Source organism: Centroberyx affinis, unplaced genomic scaffold (assembly GCF_046629955.1).
Source record: "Centroberyx affinis isolate AG114_WGS23_722 - 3 ecotype Tasmania unplaced genomic scaffold, CSIRO-AGI_Caff_v1 ptg002388l_1, whole genome shotgun sequence".
Lineage (NCBI taxonomy): Eukaryota > Metazoa > Chordata > Actinopteri > Beryciformes > Berycidae > Centroberyx > Centroberyx affinis.
In genome coordinates this window covers 154,599-175,579 of record NW_027280642.1, presented here as the reverse complement: position 1 = coordinate 175,579, position 20,981 = coordinate 154,599, and the positions used below count along the sequence as shown (strand labels likewise).

The following is a 20,981-nucleotide window of genomic DNA, read 5'->3' as shown; positions in this document are numbered from 1 at the left end:
CCCGGACGGCGTGTGGAAAAAACAAACAAACAAAAAAAAAAAAAGCACATAATCATCTCCAGTGCCTCTCCGCCCTCCTTCAGGACATCACTGTAACTCCGCTTCAGATGTAAACATATTGGGCATGGTTCAGTTTTAATGGCTTTAATAATAAAATACGGTCAAATGTGAAAAAAAGTTGTTTGGGTTAACCTGTGCTTTCTTCCCGCCGGAGCTTCTGCAGATAAAAAACCAATCAGGAGTAATGCAGCGCTAGCCTGCAGTCAGATCAACCAATCAGAGGTGATGTACTAACAAAAGATCCAATCCCTGCTCAGATGGCGGCACAGCAGTGAATCTTGGTATACCGGCTGACAAATTAAAACCCCAAAACGGCATCAAATGTATAAGTTGGAGCCAAATATTTATAATTACACTCAAGTTGAAGATATAAGCGGTTCAGCAAGTCATTTTTTTGTAAAACTTTTTATTTGTTTATTGCATAGAGTAAAGTGTAAAGAACATGGAGCTCCTAATTCAACATGAAACCATTTGTGTGTGGGGGGGGGGGGGGGGGAACATCAGCGACAGGCGTCTGAATGCAGTGATTGATTTCCATGTGGGACAGAGGAATGTACAAAATGTGTGACTGTCTGTCTGTCTGTCTGTGGATCCTGCGGGGCGGTCCGGTCCGGTCCTCACTGAGCGTGCACCAGAGCCCCGGCTCCCTGACCGTAACCAAAACCTTTGGGCCCGAAGTTCTTGGCGTAGCAAGCTGAGGAGAAGAAGAAGAAACCATCAACATCAGCAGCAGATTATTTGGTTTAAAGCGGCACTAGGTAACTTCACATGGTGGCAGCCCCTAATGCAGCGAGAGGAAAACTGTGTGAACTTCAATACCCAGAATTCCTACACAGTGAGGTCAGTAAACGTCACACAGCAGCTCATGTTTACCAACCAACCAGCCGGTCTGTGATGCTTTATACCAAAGGGACGAGAGAGGAGAAGATCTAATGTTGGTGAGTCCAGCTTAGGAGACAGTTTGCATTCACTTCCTATGAGCGGAGAAGGTTTCAAACCAAAAAAACTGAATTTCACTGAAACACAAACAGGAACGCTCTCCTCTGCTGCAGTCCCACTTTGTGATTCAGGCATACAGATCTTGCCTTTGCAGCTTTTATCTTTATCTATCTTCTCTATACAAGAAAAGTCAACTGAGCAGCATGCATGCTTCACTTTCATATAGTTGCTCACACACACACGCCCAGTAGCTTCCCAGTAGTACAACCACAGTCTTCCTCTGTTGTCTTTTTTTAAGTAACCTTTATTTTACCAGGGAGGTCACTTCAGAACAGATTCTTATTCAGACACTGGGCAGCTGTGGGTGAAGAGCTTTGTTCATTGGCACTTTGGCAATAGCTGTGGAGAGAGAGAGAGAGAGAGAGTGTTTCTCTTTAACTTCCACTGGACAAATTTTCCCAGCTGGCAACTACAAGCTTATTTTTCTCACATCTAGACTACAACTCTCAAACCTGCTTCTCTCACATCAACACGCCAGCCTCAAAATAAGCCCAGTGGTCAGGCGGTGGGAAAACGACGAGGTGCAAAAATTTCTAATGTTTTTTTTTTTCTTTTCTTTTCTGCGTGCCACTCCTGGATTAAAAAGTCTTTGAGAATAACGCTTAGTGCTTGTTATTATAATCCACTCGGGGCACCAGGTTTGCGGGCTTTACCACATAGGACAATGCCTGGAGTATATGGACGATTTTAGAGGAGTGTGTTTGAAAACCGGTGTGATCGACCACCAGAGAACCGTCCTGATGTAAACTCCGAGCCAGGAATTATTTGCAAAAAAAAAACAAAAAAATGCGACGTACTCTCAGGTCCGCTGCCCACATCTGTCTATAAAAACTCTCCATGATGAGCTGGTGAGGAGCGCCGGCCGGCCGCAAAAACAATCATCCAGCCGCTGCTCAAATGGAGTCAAGATGTCTCCCACGGAGGATAGTGAACTGTCCCGAGTCGAAACCGCTGATTGATTGCAGAGGCAGAGAGAGAGTTCGGGCCTGTTTGGGTTTAGAGCCGAGACGCAGCATTCCTGCTCATCAGTACAAGGTTTCATTATGAGATTCAGGAGGCATGCATCCGCTGACCTGTGTGTGTTTATGTGTGTGTATCAGTGTGTGTGTGTGTGTGTGTTTTCTGTTTAACCGAAACATTCCAGCCTCATTGTGCCGATGAGGAGACAGGCGTCATTGTGGAGGTTAGGACTCCAGCTGTTTCTGGCCCAGCGGACGGTAAACAGCCAATCCAACACACACACACACATCAAATCTGACAACACACAGCTTGGGTGACTGAGTGTGTGTGTAACTGCTTGTTGTGTTTTTGTTACACAAGAGCCAGTTCATCCAGTTCTCCTCCTGCAGATATAAATCGCATAATCTGCCAACGGTGGCTCAGGTCATTCCATAAAGCTGTGTATCTGTTCATGAAAAAAAAAAAAACACGCGGTCACCTGACATTTAATGGTCAGTATTTCAAAAACAAAGATGAGTCTATCTGTAAAAACAACTTTTATGATCAAAGGTCGTTGGATGACTCATAGCTTTACTGGTAACTCATGATGTGCTTTATTTACTTTGTCAATTTTCTAAGAGTAGATGTCAGGTTTTTGTTATTTTTTTCTCCCAAATGATGATGATGATATCTCACTTTGGAATGAAGCCGCTTTTGTCTTCTGTAGTTTCTTCCTGATAAATTAATCAGAAGTAATATATTTACACAAGAGTCTGTATCCAAGATGGCAGAGCCAGTAAATTATGCCCAAATGAATCATGAGACAAAATCTATAACTAAATCTGTACCTACTAAACCTAAATCTCTATGTTTAAACCCACTTTTAAAAGTAACCACCAAGGTGATTTTACTCCTTATTTTTTGCTTTTATTAGCATCAGATGTGCATCAGTGTGTGTTGGGTCTGACCACTAATTGAACATTCCCCTTGGCTTCAAACACTCGCCTCCCTCCTGGCTGTGTTGTGTCATGTTGGGTCTGCTTGACTTCTCCGAGTGCGATCACACCTACAGTTTGTTTTCTTTGGTCCGAACCGGAGTGGAAAAGTTTACTTGGCTGCATTTTTTTTGCATTTGGTCCGTTTCGATTCACGCTGCCCCGTTACAAGCGAACCAGGGCTTGTAAACAAAAGTCACATGGACTGAAAGCAGCTTGTTTATTTTGGTAACCTGTCGTCCTGCCAGGTTAGAGATGTTGGGTGTGGGGTCAAAACAAATCTGATTCCAGTTCCCTGTAACTTTAGCATGATGGATTTGTCTGTCTCTTCTTCTCTGGTGTTCATACCAGTTAAGAACACATGAAGAAATAGCTGAATAAGCGTCCTGACTGCCCTCGGTGGATTTATTCTACTTTTTCTCTGCCAATACATGCTGTTTTTACCTCATGTTATTGCTAACTCTCTGTGAAACTTTCATGTTGAAAATACTTCATCACCAAAGTTGCAACAAAAAATGATGTTGCAATACTATAATTCAGCGATTCTCAACCATTTTCAAATCAAGGACCCCTAACTTTGCACACAGACCCCCGTTTGATAAGATTTTCTCTCTTGAACCCAAATCTGAGAATATTTTTATTGTCAGATATGATTTTGTCCAGAATTCCATGTCTATCTGTATTGTAGGTAGAGAAATAACAGAGAAGCTATGATCAAAACAATCATCCTTCTACATTATCTAATTGTGTTAACTTCTTGTAAATGAAATAATGGTGAAGTTTAACACTTCATCAATTTGCTGTGGACCCCCTGGAACCCCCTCAAGGACCCCTGGTGGTCCCCGGACCCCACGTTGAGAACCACAGCTATAATTGATAACCAATTAGTTTGCAGTTTACCTTTGCAGTAGATCTCTCCGTCTTTCTCGGTCTGGGTCGTCGACTCCAGGCTCTTGCCACATTTGGCGCAGCGGAAGCAGTTCTTATGCCAAGGCTGTGTGGGGCGGAGGAGACAGAACTACAATCATTATGTTCATTTTTTTCCCCCTTCATACATTTATCCCACTCTAGTCGTTCTTCAGTGTTATACAGTAGATACAAAGTAGTGTATTGTAGTACAAAACTAGTTTCTGGTTACTTGAATGGCTAAAAAGAGAGAAAACTCTTTTTTTTCTCCAACAATTTGTCCGGGGGAATGGAGCAAAATTGCAGCAGAAGTTCAGTAAGTAAAAGTTGGGATTTCTACAATGACTCTATTGTTTGTTAAATAACATTAACATGAGTAAGCATCAGTTTGGGAGCGATAAGTCAAGTGATGGGCTTGTGGTCAAGTGTTTTTATTCACTTTATAGCATACTAGTTGATATGTGGCGTGTAAAAATGATACAATTTCCAGACTCTGCGATTGTTATTTCAGACTATTTCATTGTATAAATCATTTCTGTGTCCATAATCGTCTCTAGACCCACATGTACCTCTGCTGGTCTGGGATCAGATCCCATCCAAACCTTCCCCCCTCTCGGCTTTCCAACTATCTGTCTCAATAAAGACAAAAAATACTGGAGGGAACGGACTTAAAGACGAGGAGGAAAGAATAATTTCAGAAGAAGTTACATCTTAGCCAGAGTGAGCGGAGCCTCGCATGGTTTCTCCTCCACTGGGAAATGGCTGATGACATCACCTACTGTAAATCTGCTCATGTGTGAATCAACAGCGAACTGTCCGCTCCCCTCTGAGAGGAAGGAGAAAATCCTAAAAGCAAATAAATCATTCCTACTCTAAATACAAGATTAAATGTGTGTAAGTGAACTGAGACTCAGCGTGGATTTTTCCTCCGTGATCTAGTACCGAACGAAACATCCTGGAGACGGATCTCGAGAGTGTTAGCCTGATGACTTCATCTACTGTAAGTTTGTGTGTGTGTGTGTGTGTGATCAACAACATCTGCCTGAGTATCTGCACTCCAGCTGTTAGGAGGCTCAGATCCAGAGTTTACAAAACGGCTTCAAGTCGTAAAAATGGGATTTGCGTCGTCTCATTAGGATCAGACTTCTCACCGCACCAAATCTCCTGCATATTTAAGCATGAAGGCCTGTGGTGGGAAACAAAGGAAGCCTGAGACGCTTTGGATTAAAACGTCAAACTTAACATCCTCATGTACCTGACCCATGTTGCTCATTTTGCTCCCAGGGAACCGTTGGCTCTTTTATACATGTTGTATGGGAGTGTCCAGGGGTTTTTGATTTTTGGGGGAAGGTTATTAGTACCCTTGCAGAACTAACGGGGGTACAACTGCCAATGGACCCTGCTGTACATCGTCTAAATCAGTGGTTCTCAACCTTTTTCATATCAAGGACCCCTAATTTAGTCCACATTAGGGCCACGGACCCCCATTTGATGCGATTATGTCCCTCGGACCCAAATCTGAGAATACTTTTACTGTTAGATATGATTTTGTCCAGAACTCCATGACAATCTGTATTGCAGGGAGAGAGATAACAGTGAAACTATGATCAAAATAGTCAGTCTCCGACATTCTATAATTATTCTTGTAAATTAAATCATGAAGTTTAACGATTCATCAATTTGCCCTCAAGGACCCCCGGTGGTCCCCGGACCCCACGTTGAGAACCACTGTTCTAAATGATGATTCCCACCTTTCCCTTACGGAAAAAAAAACACACAAAGTCTGGCTGGCAGGCCTGACTGCAGCTGAGAAGATTGTAGTCCAGCGTTGGAAACTTCCTCATGATGTTTCAATTACTCGCTGGCTTCTGAGCTTTTTGGACATTTCTTACCTGGAACTATCGTCAGCAAGAGTCAATGATGCACGACCAAACACAATTTTAATGTGGACAAATTTGATATCTAACTTAAAAGATCTTCTGGCTAAATAAGGATGCTATGTCTGTGTGGGTGTTATTATCCTGTTGGTTGGTGGAGGGGATAGGGATGGGGTTAGAGGGATAGTTTGGGTTAAACAATCAAAATGTATTCGGCAACCTGTTGTATTGTCTGTAACTTGACGGTGTTACAATAAAAAATAAATGATTAAAAAAGAAAACTTGACATCCTCACCTTCCCCGCTCCTACGATCTTCTCGGCTGCGTAGACGGACTCCCCGCACCGGGCGCACTTCTCCGAACCGCCGAACTTCTGGGCGAATTTGGACGGGTTGGGGTTGGTGGTGGGTCTGTGGCTCTGTGTCCTGAGGGAAAAAGGGATAAAAAAAAATTAAAAAAAACATCTGAAGAACTGTATTCCATCGTCTCATTGCCTGAATTTCGTCATTCAGTATCTCTAAAATCTCAAGGATCCAGGCTGTAAAAGGTGTGATCATTTCGCCAACCAATGCCTTAAATCAGTGGTTCTCAACGTGGGGTCCGGGGACCACCAGGGGTCCCTGAGGGGGGTTCCAGGGGGTCCCCAGCAAATTGATGAATCGTTGAATTATTAAACTTCACCATTATTTCATTTACAAGAAGTTAGCACAAGTAGAGAATGTAGAAGAATGACTGTTTTGATCATAGTTTCACTGTTATCTCTCTACCTACAATACAGATAGTCATGGAGTTCTGGACAAAATCATATCTAGCAATAAAAATATTCTCAGATTTGGGTCCGAGAGACAAAATCTCATCAAATGGGGGTCTGTGGCTCTAATGTGGACTGAATTAGGGGTCCTTGATATGAAAAATGTTGAGAATCACTGCCTTAAGTTACTGATGATCCTTAAAAAGTACTAGAATTTGTTTTCTTTTATCAATCATTTAGTAAGAGTGGGTGCCTCTGTTTTTTCATATGGTTAATATCTCATTTTGGAAGGAAAATGAGCAATAAGAGATCATGTTCTCCCTCTGGCAGCCACCGTCTCTTTCAGTTGTGGTTTAGTCTTCAAAACTAGTTTCCTCTCACATCTGTCTTCAGCTTCATGGAGGTTTTATCCTGCACTGTGCAACAGAGCGGACATAGACTATTCTCCAAAGTGATTCAATGAATGCTGTAAATGATTTTTAGGATTTGATGTTGAATGTTGTTTTCTAGGAATTGCAGTTTTTAATATTCATACCCCAAAACAAGACAAATTTTGACACCAGTGAATAATTAAGTGAAACGTGAAAACATTGGTAACACTGTAAAATACAGCATAACTAATGCTAGTTAATGCATGAACTACAATTGAACTAACACTTACCTAAGGCAGGAATACATTTATTCCTGTTTGCTAAGCTATTAGCTAATTCAGTTGCATTAATTCTGTTCATGACAAAGTTCTCCCTGTGACACAATCCTGTCCTTTTTTGTTACTAAACCATTTACTAAAATATTAACCAATTATGCCCTCAAAAAATTACAACTGCATTAGTTAATAGCTTCGTAAAACATGAATTAACTTATTCATTCCTTAGTTAAGTGTTAGCTAAACATTAGTTCATGCATGAACTACCATTACTTAAAACAACCTTATTAAAAATTATGACCAAAACATTTTTAAAAACAGACAAGCAGACTAGAAACAAAGAGGTGCAGCATATTCCTCTTTCCCCCCTCTCTCTCCCTTTCCCTCTCCCTCTCTCTCTCTCTCTCCCTCTCCCTCTCCCTCTCCCCTCACCCACTCCCTCTCTCTCTCCTCACCCATGGGTGGGAAAGTGAGAGGGGCACCCCGGGGCCCTGGAGCTGTGCTTATCGGAGGGGAACCGCCGGCCCCTCAATGAGGCCCTTTGTGCCGCGGGACAGAGGAGGGTCAGCGGGACCGGCCGGGATCTTGCTGCTTACATAATGAAGCCTTTCAGAGCAGTGATCACCTGACGTCTCGCTCGGGTAAACAGCCCTGAGTGTGTGTGTGTGTGTGTGTGTGTGTGTGTGTGTGTTTTCTTGTTTTGGTTTTATGTCATGCACATTTCATGTACATGCACAGTCTCCAGATGTCTGATTGGATATATTATACAGTAGGTTTGGGCGATAAACAGAATTTTATATAGCGACACATACATCAAATTTCTAGGCTATTAGTAATAATATTATTATTTCATTTTAGCCTTGAAATTTGATCTGATTTGATCGGCCCAAGCCTATTATACCTACCTTTTATGCCCATTTTCTTTTATTGCTGCTTTTGGATTTTATTTTTATTGTATGTAAAGCACTTTGTAAACATTGTTTTTAGAAAAGTGCTATACAAATAAAGTTATTATTATTATTATACAGTAAGAGGGCCTAATACCCGTCCCATTCTCAGGCCTCTTAGAGAAGTTTACACTGGAAGCCTATTGGAATACAAAGACTCTGACTTTAACTCTCAGATCATTATTCTGAACTTGAGCTTGAACTTCTCTCTTCCTGGATCCGTGCCTTCCACCAAACCAGCTGGGAGCCGCTACAGCCGAGCTGGATTTGATAAAAGAGGCGGATGGTTTGCCAGTATTCTTGTTGAAGCGTCTCTCCTCCTTCAGAGCGTCGTGGGGAGGAGAGGAAAGGAGAGGAGAAGAGGGGAGAGCAGAAGAGAAGAGAAGCAGGGAAAAGGTGGCAGCAAGGGGAAGAGCAGTGGGGGGCGGGGCTTCAACCCAGGGAGACGTGAGACGTAAGATCCAGGGTGGAAAAGAGAAACTCCTTATGGGCATCAATCAAGTATGAAACATTATTTATTTTTATAAATAATTATTATATTTATTATTTTTACATTTTTAAATCGACTTCAAACGACCAGGGAAGGGTTCAGTGTCTTGCTCGAGGGCACTTTGACCAGACACATGGTTGTTTATGGACACAATAGAGGGGTGTGGGGGTCGAACCTGTGACCTTTTAATTACAGGACAGTCTCTCTAACCACTAGTCCACTCCGCCTGCCTGCTGCCACTCATCTAGGCATTCCTGCAGAGTAGACTCATTGAAATACCGTTTAAAACATGTGACTTTTGAAATATCAAACAGTAACCACACAGCATTCAGTGGCAGGCAAACTGTGATCACGATTATTTATCTCACTTATTAGTCTCAGTGATTTGAAGAATTTACTGCTCCTTTTGTCATCTTACGTCAACATCTGTGCTATTTTCAACTACAGCTGGTGTTGTAAAGGAAAGATCACCAATACAAAATCACTACATACGAGAGTCTCTCACTATATATGATCATAGTGCAGTCCTGAAGTTGTTTTAGGGATACTCAGTCTTTAGGGATTCGTCAGTTTGACCTGATGAAGATCCACCGTGGATCAAAACGTCCAAAGCCGAATTAAATAAAAGAAGATTGATATGGAGATCTGTCCCCTTGTTCACAGGTAAACTATACTGTATGCTCCACGAACCAGTAATCCCTTAAAATAACCTTACATTTTCATTAATTTTCATGAATACACCCCTTAATTCATGCAAAATCCCCTTAAAATTAATTAAGGGAGTTATTAATGGAGGAGACCCCATCGAAACCTCCTTAAACACCCCCTTAATCTTGACTTCTTACTTTCTAATTGAATGAATGAAATGAAAAATTAAGCGAGACAGGAACTTTTCCATTCAGTTCCACTTAATAACCTGTAAACCTGCACAAAAGGCATGAAAAATCACTTAATTACTAGCGTCTTCATGAATCAACCCATGAATAAATCCCTTATAAACCCACGATACTAACCTTTACTTTTTTAAAACTGTGTTATTTTGAATGGACATTTCAGGGATAAAATGAAGGGGTTTTAGTTTCGTAGTGATGTTAACGCTCTGCTGTCGTTCACCGGCCTGACTTACTCTTCCGGTTTGATTCCCAGCCTCTCTCCTCGGTCCATGTTGAGCGTTCCCGCCCCCTGGCCGTAGCCGTAGCCTTTGGGGCCATACTTCTTCCCGTAGCACGACTTGCAGTAGATCTCCTGGTCGTGGATGGCCAGCGTCGTGCTGTCCAGCCCCTTCCTGCACACCACTGAGGGACAGAGAGAGAGACGAGAGAGAGAGAGAGAGAGAGAGACAGTTATGTAAGTGTAACAGTGTCACCTTGTCTCCTAACCAACAGATATCTTATTGTGATCAGCGCTGGATTGTCCCGAGAGGAGAGTCGCTCCTCCCCGTTCCAGGAAGACATGAGACGAGGCAGCGTGAGGTCAAATAAAAAGCATAAACATTTCCATTTTTTAATAACTAGCTCCCATTCTTCATTTGTGTCCTGGTTTAATTCTGTTAGATGCATCCGGTTAATGTGAATTGTCTCACTGATACAGAGGCAAAACATTCACAGCCTTACCAGAGAAAACATAATGGAAAAGTTAAGTCTCATCTTGCAATAGGCATCATCTCTGTGTCTCTGTCATTTAAATTTTTTCACTCTTTTTTTCTTTTAGATGTTTTTACTCCTCAGCTTTCTTTCTGTCTTTCCTTCCACCCCCCCAGTTTTTCCTATTTGTATGTACAAGTAAACTAAACCTATAACCTAAAAAATATGCATATACAAAGATGGAAAACTCGGGTTTGTACATTTTCTGTTTTTTCCATTTCCCCCCCTGAGGTTTTTATTAATTGTTCATTCAAATAAACTAAACTAAAACTATCAAAGCTGCACTAGGCAAGAATTTTATGTAAAGATATAGTCTATGGTGTCTCATCCCGCTAACTGAGATGCCACAGATTCACCCAATTTGCCCAAATGAAATTCTGGTGTCCGGCGGGAAATCAACTCCAAGCTGGACTCTCCAGTGTTAGATCTTCTCCTCTCTCGTCTCTTTGGTTTCCTTTGGTTTAAAGCATCACAGACCGGCCGGGTTGGTAAACATGAGCGAGCTGTGTGACGTTTACTGACCTCACTGCACAGGATTTATGGGTACTGAAGTTCAAACAGTTTTCAAACAAGCTGCCATTTGAAGCCAACATAAGAATTTGCCTAGTTGAGCTTTAAGGCCAAAGTACACTTCGAAATGACTGGTTTGGAGGAAATCTGAACTTTGACGTCCAATCAAACTAACAATCTAAATCCTTTATTCTCTCAGCCACCTTTGTCGCTATTTCAGCCGTCAGTCTCTTAGTTTTTGTAACAACTAATTATTTTTTTTTCAGTTATTTATTTATTCATTTTCATCATTCTTACAGTACAGAGAAATAGAACTCGGGGAAAAGAAAAAAAAAAAAAGGTAGGATAAAATAATAGTGAGTCAAGGCACACCTAACCGGGCTAGGCGGATGGTCAGAGGTCCATAAGGGGTTCCCATGTTCTTAGAAAGATATCCCCCTTATTTTTTAAAAAGTATAAGTGCGCTGTTCCAGTCGTAATGTTTCTTTCCGAATTTTTTTTGAACAAATTAAATGTTGGAGGTCTTTGTTGATTCCAGTTGAGCAAGATGCATTTCTTTGCTATATATGATATTATGCCAATCCTCTTAACAGATATGGGGTCTAGTGTCCTGTCCAGATCTGTACCAACGAGGTGTAACTACTAATTCTGATTTCACTGGGTCACCATTACCTCTTTAATCTTCATGTGCGCCCCACTGGTGTTGAGTGTGCAGTGCATTCGATTGAGTTTCCATTTTGGCCAAGTTCCACTTCGTTTCGACTACTCGGCGGCCTTTTAATATGCAGAAATGAATGCAGAAATGAAAAAAACAAATGAAAGGTCAAACGGAGAAACCGGGTAAAAGGGCGAAGGAGAGGCAGAGACACCGAGTCCCTTCGCTCATCCCCTCCTCAGTGGGAGCGTCGGACAAGGCAGCCTTTGTGAAGGGAACCGCTGGAAAAAATAAACTCCTCTTTTGTGGCTTCAGATTGCTTTGGTCTTGATAGCAGCAGCGGCGGCGGTGGCGGCGGCGGCGGTAAATGAAAGCGTTTGTGTTGTCCTGCGGTCTCCAGGCGGAGTCCTTCACTGCAACATCTTCTCTGACATTTCAGTGAACGGACGACGCAGCCTGAACTCTGAACAGCCGCTGACCAGGGAGGGAAATGTCAGAACGGGCTCTGCCGGGACGAGCCGCGGCTCAGACGGGTGAAACACAGTTCAGCCGCCGTGTTACTGACTTGTTCCTGTGTCATGGTTCCTGTCCCTGATCTTACATGGCTGTCTGATCATGAACAGGGCAGAAAATAACACAATAATAAGAGGGTTCTTTACAACGTTGATACAATATGTTCTCATAGACAGTCAATAGCCAATTCAACTGAGGAATTGGAATTGAAATTTGAAAAAAAAAAAACCCTACAAGAAACAGAATGTGAATTGAATTGGAATTTCCAGAAGTTGATGAAATTCTGTGAAATTCCATGTTTTTTTGTTTTTTCTCACCACATATCTGAGATTCCACATAGTGTTTTATATTATGAATACTGAATATCATAAAATGTTAAAAGAGCCTTTCAGCTGGTATTTGATGCAGAACATGTAATCATAACACATTAGAATTGAATGTGTTTTGATTTGTTGAACTGTCTTTTATCTGATTCATAATGTTTTGATTTGTAATGTTTAGAGAGTCGAGACAAACTCTCTTAGAAGTGGAATTTCATGGAATGGGATTCGATTCTGTCTCCTGTCATTTCCAATTCAATTCACATTCTGTTTCCTTACAGCTGGCAGACTTTCACATTCACACTCTAATTCGAAACGTAGTTAAGAAGAAAAAACAGATCAGAGTTGTCGTATGAAAGCCAGCAGCACTTACTGCAGAGGAAGCAGCACTTGTGGAAGCTCTTGCCGTCACACTGCACCTCCTCGGCGTGGTACACCGTCCCTCTGCACGCCGTGCACTTGTTCCCGCCTCCCCAGTTCGGCATCGTGTCTGTTTCTGCAGGACAGAGGGAACAGACAGGAGGGAAGGATCAGTAAAGTGAAAAGGAGGAAGGATCAGACAGGAGAGACAGGAGAGGAGAGTTGCTGAGCGACAGGATGCACGGGACAAACTGGCAGGAACACTTTGTCTGGATCTCCTCATCAAATACTTGAAGTCTCCCAGTGTTCCTGTGTCGGTTCCTCCTCTCAAAGATTTTTTTCAACCTTTATTTATCAAGGCAAGACGACCATCCGCTTTCACAGCAATGTCCAAGTCACATGTCCACACTTCTCTAACCTGTAGGTCATTTTTCTGCTGTTTTCAGCTGTGTGCCTTCATGCCTAGAGTTTGACCGAAATGGGTCTCTGAAGGCTGATACTGATATATTTCGGGGGGATTGGAGCTGGTGATAGCCAATATTTTCTGCTGACATTCTGTAAAAACAAAAATTCAAAAATAATTACAAGGATTCACTGTTTTACCCCAGAATTGTATTCGTGGCAGAGTGGAAAAGCCTCTGAAACAGGATTTAGACTGCAGGACACTTAAAACCATTGGGAAAAAAAAAACCTTTAAAATCACACAGATGAAATTCTTTTAGGGGGGTTAAGCAGCTTCTGAAGGCAGAGTTTCAGACTCCTGAAGCTGTAGGGTAAAGTCAGATCCTCACTTCCACCATATCAGCAGTGAGCAACATCTGTGAAACCTATATATACCTTTAGATATGTCGAAATTCAATATATCGCAATACAAAAACGTGACAAAACGTATCGTGGGGCAGAAAAATGAATCGCGATATTAGCTCCATGTTATTCTGCTGTAGTAGGGCTGGACGATATGGTTGAAATCAATATCCTTTTTTTTCGATATCAATATATATGACGATATGGCTCACATAGGCGAAATCACGTTAAATAATCAAATTAATGTTCATCATATTGAACGGAATGGTAATATTTGGTGTGATGTCAAACTAAACTGAAATTTTCACATAATATTCCTACCATACTTCATTTTGTCTGAGTTTCTAAATAAGATTAGCTTGTTCCCATCAGTTCAGACAGCAGAATTGTGCGTCTCGATATCCCAAAATCACCATATCATCACAATATAATCCCACTGAAAGACGATAAACGGTAATATTGAATTATCGTCCAGCCCTATTCTGTAGTAATCACTAATGAGACTCTTGACCATCACAGTTTCACAAGCTCTCCATCCAAATTACATTATTGTCACTTTGTGATGATTTTTAAGTTGTTGTTTACATTCTAGCGAGCCAATGCCATCGCCAGAAAGATTTGTGGCTCAGAAATAAACAGAATTCTGCACAGTCAGACTTTGTTGTCACTGAACTTTTATTTATCACATCGTATCGTGGTTGTATTGAATTGTGAACCCCATATCACGTATCGAATCGTATTGTAAGATAAGCTCGTCCCATCTCTATTAAATAGTGTTCCTTTTGTCAAGTACCTCTTCATTAAAAAGGTAGTAAGTGAGATTCCCATACTATTGAATAGACGTGGTGGGTCACTCTGCCTTTTAAAGAGCTGCCGACACTAAAAGGATTTCATCAGTCTGGGTTTCAGTGGAGAGTTTTAGTGTCCCACGATGGACTAAATGCAGCTCCAACACAAGACTATCAGTATTAAACAAAGACCAGTCGAGCCCTGACACAATGGCTCTTGGTTGGGAAAGCCGGCTCCAGGCTACCTCCGCCCTAAAAGACGTAAAGCCTAAACAACAGGACTTAATACCCGGAGGAATGCCTCGCAGCTTTGTTGTCTGAAGGGCCGTGGCTGCAGGATACAAAACCCCAAACTGCGAGAAAAAAAAAAAAAAAAACACAAAGTGTGAGTGGGTAAACACTGTGCTGTGACCGCATGGAGCCCACATGACGCACCCGGGTCCCTCCCAACCGCCTGTAATTACACATACAGACCCATTTCAAATCTGTTAAGAGACTGTGATTTGACTTTACAAAAAAGGAAACACCATTTTTAAGACGAAGCGCAAACCCACTGTGATGTCACACTTCAGAGGATTAAAAAAAAAAAAAAAAACGTGCTGCAAGTTTTCATTAATTAGAAAAAAATAAATAAAAAACACAAAGCAGTACAAGCTATTAATCTTGTAAGCCACTAAACCAGCCCTCCTCCCAGCTGGATTACAGACTATGGGACGAGCCCGAACATGAGAGGGGGATCAAAAGGAGACTAAAATTACCCTTTAGGTTCCCTTAGGGCTGCAGTGTATTGAGGAATATCATGTTGTCGGGTTGTAATACTTTGTCTTGGCAGCGCTGAAAGAAGTAAGATGATATGTGTGATGATATAAGCAGGGTGGTATTTTGATGAAACCAGTGATTCTGCTTGTTCAGTAGGCCAGGGATTCTCAACCTTTTTCATATCAAGGACCCCTAATTTAGTCCACATTAGGCCCACGGACCCCCATTTGATGAGATTTCGTCTCTCAAACCCAAATCTGAGAATATTTTTATTGTTAGATATGATTTTGTCCAGAATTTCATGACTATCTGTATTGTAGGTAGAGAGATAACAGTGAAACTATGATCAAAACAGTCATTCTTCTACATTCTCTAATTGTGTTAACTTCTTGTAAATGAAATAAAGGTGACGTTCAACAATTAGTCAGTTTGCTGGGGACCCCCTGAAACTCCCTCAAGGACCCCTGATGGTCCCCGGACCCCACGTTGAGAACCACTGCAGTAGGCTACAGAATCAGTATCACACTGTTGTTGGATGCTGATTTCAATGATTTCACAATTGTCATCTTATTATAAGGAGTAATAATAATAGTAGTAGTAGTATTATCACTAAGAATTAGGGTTTTTGAAGGCTGATACTGATTTTTTTGGAGTGAAGTTGCTGATATTGCACCCATATTTTTTTGAATTTTTACATTTTCATGCCAAAAAATCACAAGTATTCAGTGTTTCCCCCCCAGAATTGTGCTCTTATCAGGGTGGAAAAGCCTCTGAAACAGCATTTACAGCATCATGGGACACTAAAACTCTCCACTGAAACCCGGACTAATGAAATCACCTATTGAATGGTAGGAGAAACTAATAAAAACCCCAATATTGTGTCGGTCGAACCCTAACAATTCCCCTCTCCTCTTTCCTTAGCTCTTTCTTTCCTCATTTCATTTCCTTGTCCTTCTATGTTACATGATCTTCCTTTAGTCACAGGAGGATTGTCAGGACACTGTGACCTCTGACCCTTGACCTCCTAACTACTAGTTGCTTGTAATGTTCTAGGATGATCTAGGAATCCTTTTATGTCACTTTATCCACACACTGGAATAGTTTGGGAATTTGACTAAACCTCTGAAAAAAGGAAATGTGGAGAAAACAGCTGTTGCAATTCACATATGACACATTTTATGTAGCTGTAAACTCAAGATGTCAGTGGGCAGAGTAGTGTTATATTTGTTGTTGTGAAAGTAAATGTAAAATGTAAATTATTTATGTTGCTTTTACAGGCAAGAAGATGTGGCTGGATATGAAATCACATTAAAAACTCAAAACTGTCAATCTGTTGCTGCTTCACTTGATACTGATAAAACAAAAAAAAACTGTTCACTGTTAAATTAATTTAGCATGATTTCTTTATCTGCTCACCGCTAAGAAAGTTTTATACTTAATTTTCTTGGGCATTGTTTGATTCACCAGACCGATAATGAGTGTCTTTAAATGTTATATATAATATATTGAATATATATTATAATATAATGATAATATATGAAGTGCACCGTTTTGAATTAACTACCCATGTTAACTCAGATTAATGCGGTGGTTTCCTATAGGTGAGGATTATTTAATCTCATAGTGAAGTTTCTGCTCGACCTGCACGTTACTCCGCCTAATAATTCAGTTTTGATTCGGTTAAATTTACACAAAACTCCACATATCACCGTCAACAAGCTGAGAACACACAGTAACATAATGAATTCAATATAATGTGGAATAAAAGTTAGTAAAACGTGTGTTGGTGGAAGCCTACTTCATCAGGTAAATCTGTTAGAAAACCGGTCTGAAATCATGTGTCAATTTAAATCTACACGCTTTTACAAAGTAAGGTGTTGAACGAACAGTGTGCTATATTAACGTGAAAAATTACCTTTTTTTTCCACAGAAATTTCCAGGTAAATCCCAGATGTCAGAATGGATCAGCTCCAGCAGCAGAGTGTATCCAGACGGCTCGGCAGACTTTACTAGCGACTGACTGGACTGACACATATTTCTAATAGTTTCAGTGGAAGGGAGTGGTTTCAACAGAGGGCGTGAACTCAACACCGCTGCCTTCAAGTGCTGTAGGAAATTTTTGCCTTTACGAGTTGAACGCTCGGTTCAGTTAACCCTCAATGGGTTTTAGTCTAATGTGACTTAGCCAAAGGTTTTTCTGGCTAAGTCACATTAGACTGAAGCCCAGTGAAAAAGACAAGAGGTAAGAGAGGAGGAAGCTAATATTATGAAGCCTAGCGCTCTGCTACTAACTGAAAAAATACAATCTAGCCATAAATTATCTAGTTTAGCTAGTTAACCTATCTTACCTTAAGTTCAAACTAGCCATACTAGCCTATATCATGAATAACATGGACATGAAGGAATGAAAAAAAGTAATTGCCTTTTACATTTTGTATTTGTTTTGACCAGAGTTCCTTTTCCATTCCAGTCTGACAATTAGCTGACCTTATTTGGCTCCGCCCACTGAGGTTTAATTCAACCAATGAGATTATTTCTGCCTCCAAGAAACGTTTATATCACTAAATCTTCAATATGCCCACAGCACAGTATGTCAATGATTAGCCGAGATGTGACGTTTAGGGGGCAGAGGGTATTGAACCCTTGTCAACATTAAAAAATTATATATTTTATCATTATACGGTATGTCATTGTTTGGCATTCAGTGTAAATATGTATGTTTGCATTTCCGCTCTCTGTTTAACTCATAGTTTGTTTGTTTTTTTGCTTTTCTCGTCCTCATCCTGTTGCTGCAGCACAAAGTGGCTCTGTGATGCTTGATTTCTAAAATGAAACAGCAGCCGCAAAAAAAAAAAAAACTTTCTTTACAGGATCCATTTTGTTATTATTTCTGACAAATAGGCACTTGAATGCGTGACAAGTTGTATTTATCACTTGGGAACTTAGAAGTCGGAGCTCAGTAGGATCACTTGAATGCAGCGTATGCATTGAAGCATACAGTTTAGGTCAGGTTGCACCAAGGTTTGTGTTTTGCCACCAGCCTGCTGTTCCCTCTCCCATCTCTGAAAACATTAACAAAAATACATTACTTATTTGTACAGTGTTTCAAGAAGGGCCATTTCACAAGAATAAAGTTGTGTTAAGTTGTGTTGTGTGAAAGAATTTACCCACAACAAGTAAAATTTACTCCAAGACCATGAGATGAACGCTTTCCCAGAAGCCATTAGTCATTTTGCTCTGTAATGACACAGTGAAGATGTAAATCTATCAACCTCCTCTCACATACCGGTCTGTCACCAGCCTTTGATAAATCATCTTCAGTTCAGGGAATCGTGGAGATGTGATGTCATCATAAGTCATCGACTCCCACCTGTGAGGTCAGAGTTTCAACATAACCCGACCTACTCAGTCTGACTGCTGACATCATCTCTGTTTACCTTAAATGCGTCATAACTGTAATCAGCAGTGAGTCTTGGTTCATCTTAACTCATTTATTGACGTCACTCCCAGGTCTGATTGCTGTCTCAGTTTGTTTTACTGGACTGTTCCAAACTGATTTAGAGGCATTTAGTGCAAAATGTCCATAGATGAGAGTTGACCAGAGGGAAAAAATTGAAAAACCTGTTAGTTCACTGGGCAAAAATGCATGAAATTACATGCTGATGAAGTGAGACGCTACGGTTAAAACTAATGTCAGGAAGACAAGAGTAACGATGGGGCGAGTTCAGCTAAAGTGGGACATAATGTAAAGTGGGACACGTTAAGTTTTTCACATTTATTTCTTGGACTGATAAGTGAAAATCAAAACATTGCTCTTTCTGACCCATAGCAGTGAAACCATAAGACCGAAATGAGTTGACATCATTGGTGTGACGTCACAGAGAGGGGCGGAGCCAACTTCAGACTTCAACTTCAACGTTTGCATTTTGAAAGTCAGTCTGTCCCACTTTTTTGGAGGCAGGGAGAATATCCAATCTAAGACTCCTATAGCCAGGGCGTCAAGAAGGCAGGGAGGAAAAATGAGACAAAACTCGCAAACATGGGCAAAAATCATGCCAAGAAGTGGTTCAACATCAGAAAAGAGGACAAGAGGATACGGTAGTACTTATGACGTTCCACTTTACCAAAAGCTGAAGGAAATTTGGGTTTGGACACACTGTCCTCAAATGGATGTGTCATGCCTACTGTGAATATGATAACAACATGGATCCTTAGGCAACATGTTAGGGAATTCATAAATATATCATGTGCTGAGCGAGGATGTTGGTTAGAGCTTGATAGATGTCACAGAAGTTGGGGAAAGAAAGTGTCCCACTTATGCTGAATTGGCCCGTGCTGTTCCCCATATCATTACTGTTTGTGTGTGAGTTCTGGGACCTGGACTCAACACACAACTTCTGTAGGAGCGTTAGGCCTTGTTTGGGTGTTTAGTTTTAATTCAATCAGGAGAGACTAGGTTGAATGCTCAAATTAAAAACTTTATTCAGAAGCTAAACATGATGGAAACTTTGGCGTAAGCTCCATGGAGGAACTCCTCCGATTCAGGGAGTACATCCGTAGATGAACATATAGAATTAGGATGTCCCCCTGAAGCTACTTAAGAGGAAATTTAAGGGGAAACTCGGGGTGCAAGGGGTTAAAAAATTGTTAATGTTTGAATTTTGAAAGCCAGCCTTTCTTTGAGTTGTCCCACTTTGCTGGAAGCAGCGAGAGCGTCCCACCTAAGAAAATGTTTTATTGTTGTCTCTGCATCCAAAAAATCACTCTGAGATCGAACCAAAAATATAGTTATAGTTATAGTTGTAGTGGGAACACACACATTCTATTTACTTATTATGATTTAAATCTTTTTATAGTTATAGTTATCTTTATAGTTATCGTTGTAGATGTGAATGGGCCTTAAGGGTGTCACTGAAAAGAGAGTTTCTCCTTCAGGGGATGGATAGAGAGTCTGTAAAACCCCTCCAGTCAGAGACAGATGAAGTCCCGGCTGAAACGTGCCACGTTACCAGGACTCCACTCCAGGATCTGTCACTCAGGACTTACAGTAGTTTCCATGTGTGAGAGCAGCAGCTGTGCAGCCAGTTCACCAGCTGGATCTGAACAGAAAACACAGAAAGGAGCGCTGTGCCCTTTTCCACATTTATTCTTTATAGTCTTGTATATAAGGAATAACAGGGATTTTGAGGAGGTTTGCATCCTTTCACGTTCTCTGTAGTTTTCTCATGCTTTGCTTTGCCAAATTGGACCCAGCAATTTAAAAAAACAGGTTGATATCAAAGGAAAAAGTCAGCAAAGACTTTTTCCTTTGATATCAACCTGTTTTTTAAATCTCTGATATCAACTACCGTCCAGCTGGGTCCAATTTGGCAAAGCAAAGCATGAGAGAACTACAGAGAACGTGAAAGGATGAAGACTTTAGTTTGAGGCATAAATTACTTCAAGGGCTCTTTGTATTATTGGAGTAAAGTTGAATGAAAGAGCTCTTCTGTTCTTGTACCCAAAGGACATCTGTTCACACTGTTTTACATTTCTAAGCATTTATCTGACACTCTTATCCAGCGACTTACAGTGAGCAGAGGTAGAAAAAGCACTCAAATCCTTTATTTAAAGAGAAGTAGCAATACCATAATGGAAAAACACTTCATTAAAAGTAAAGGTTCTGCATTCAAAATTGTACTTAAGTAAGCATTAGCAGTAAAATGTACTTAAGTATCAAAAGTAAAAGTCCTCATTCTGTCAGAGTGTTAAATTATTGAAGCATTAACCTGTAAGAAGTATTTTAATGTTGTCGGTTTAACTGCTCCATATACTGTTGGGGAGTTTAAACTCTAACAGTGCAACATATTTTATGAGCTTATCGTATGTTTTGAGTGTAAAAACGTATTCTGCAAAGTAACTAGTAACTCCAGCCGGCAGATAAATGTAGTGGAGGAAAAAGTACAAGATTTCCCTGTGAAATGTAGTGGAGGAAAAATAGAAATTCTCACAAAATGGAAATACATTAGTAAATGTAATG

The 20,981-nt window shown here is 40.8% G+C and overlaps 1 protein-coding gene across 1 annotated transcript; it reads right to left on the bottom strand.

Moving 5' to 3' along the window:
- Positions 1-477: 477 nt before the first annotated feature.
- On the bottom strand, positions 478-16,977 carry csrp2 (cysteine and glycine-rich protein 2). The gene is made up of 6 exons (XM_071533653.1): positions 16,878-16,977; positions 12,625-12,747; positions 9,737-9,905; positions 6,072-6,201; positions 3,894-3,987; positions 478-754 (listed from the first exon to the last, which is right to left on the bottom strand). Exons 2-6 carry the CDS (start codon positions 12,734-12,736, stop codon positions 678-680), a joined length of 582 nt encoding a protein of 193 aa, XP_071389754.1. The 5' UTR covers positions 12,737-12,747; positions 16,878-16,977; the 3' UTR covers positions 478-677.
- Positions 16,978-20,981: the final 4,004 nt, after the last annotated feature.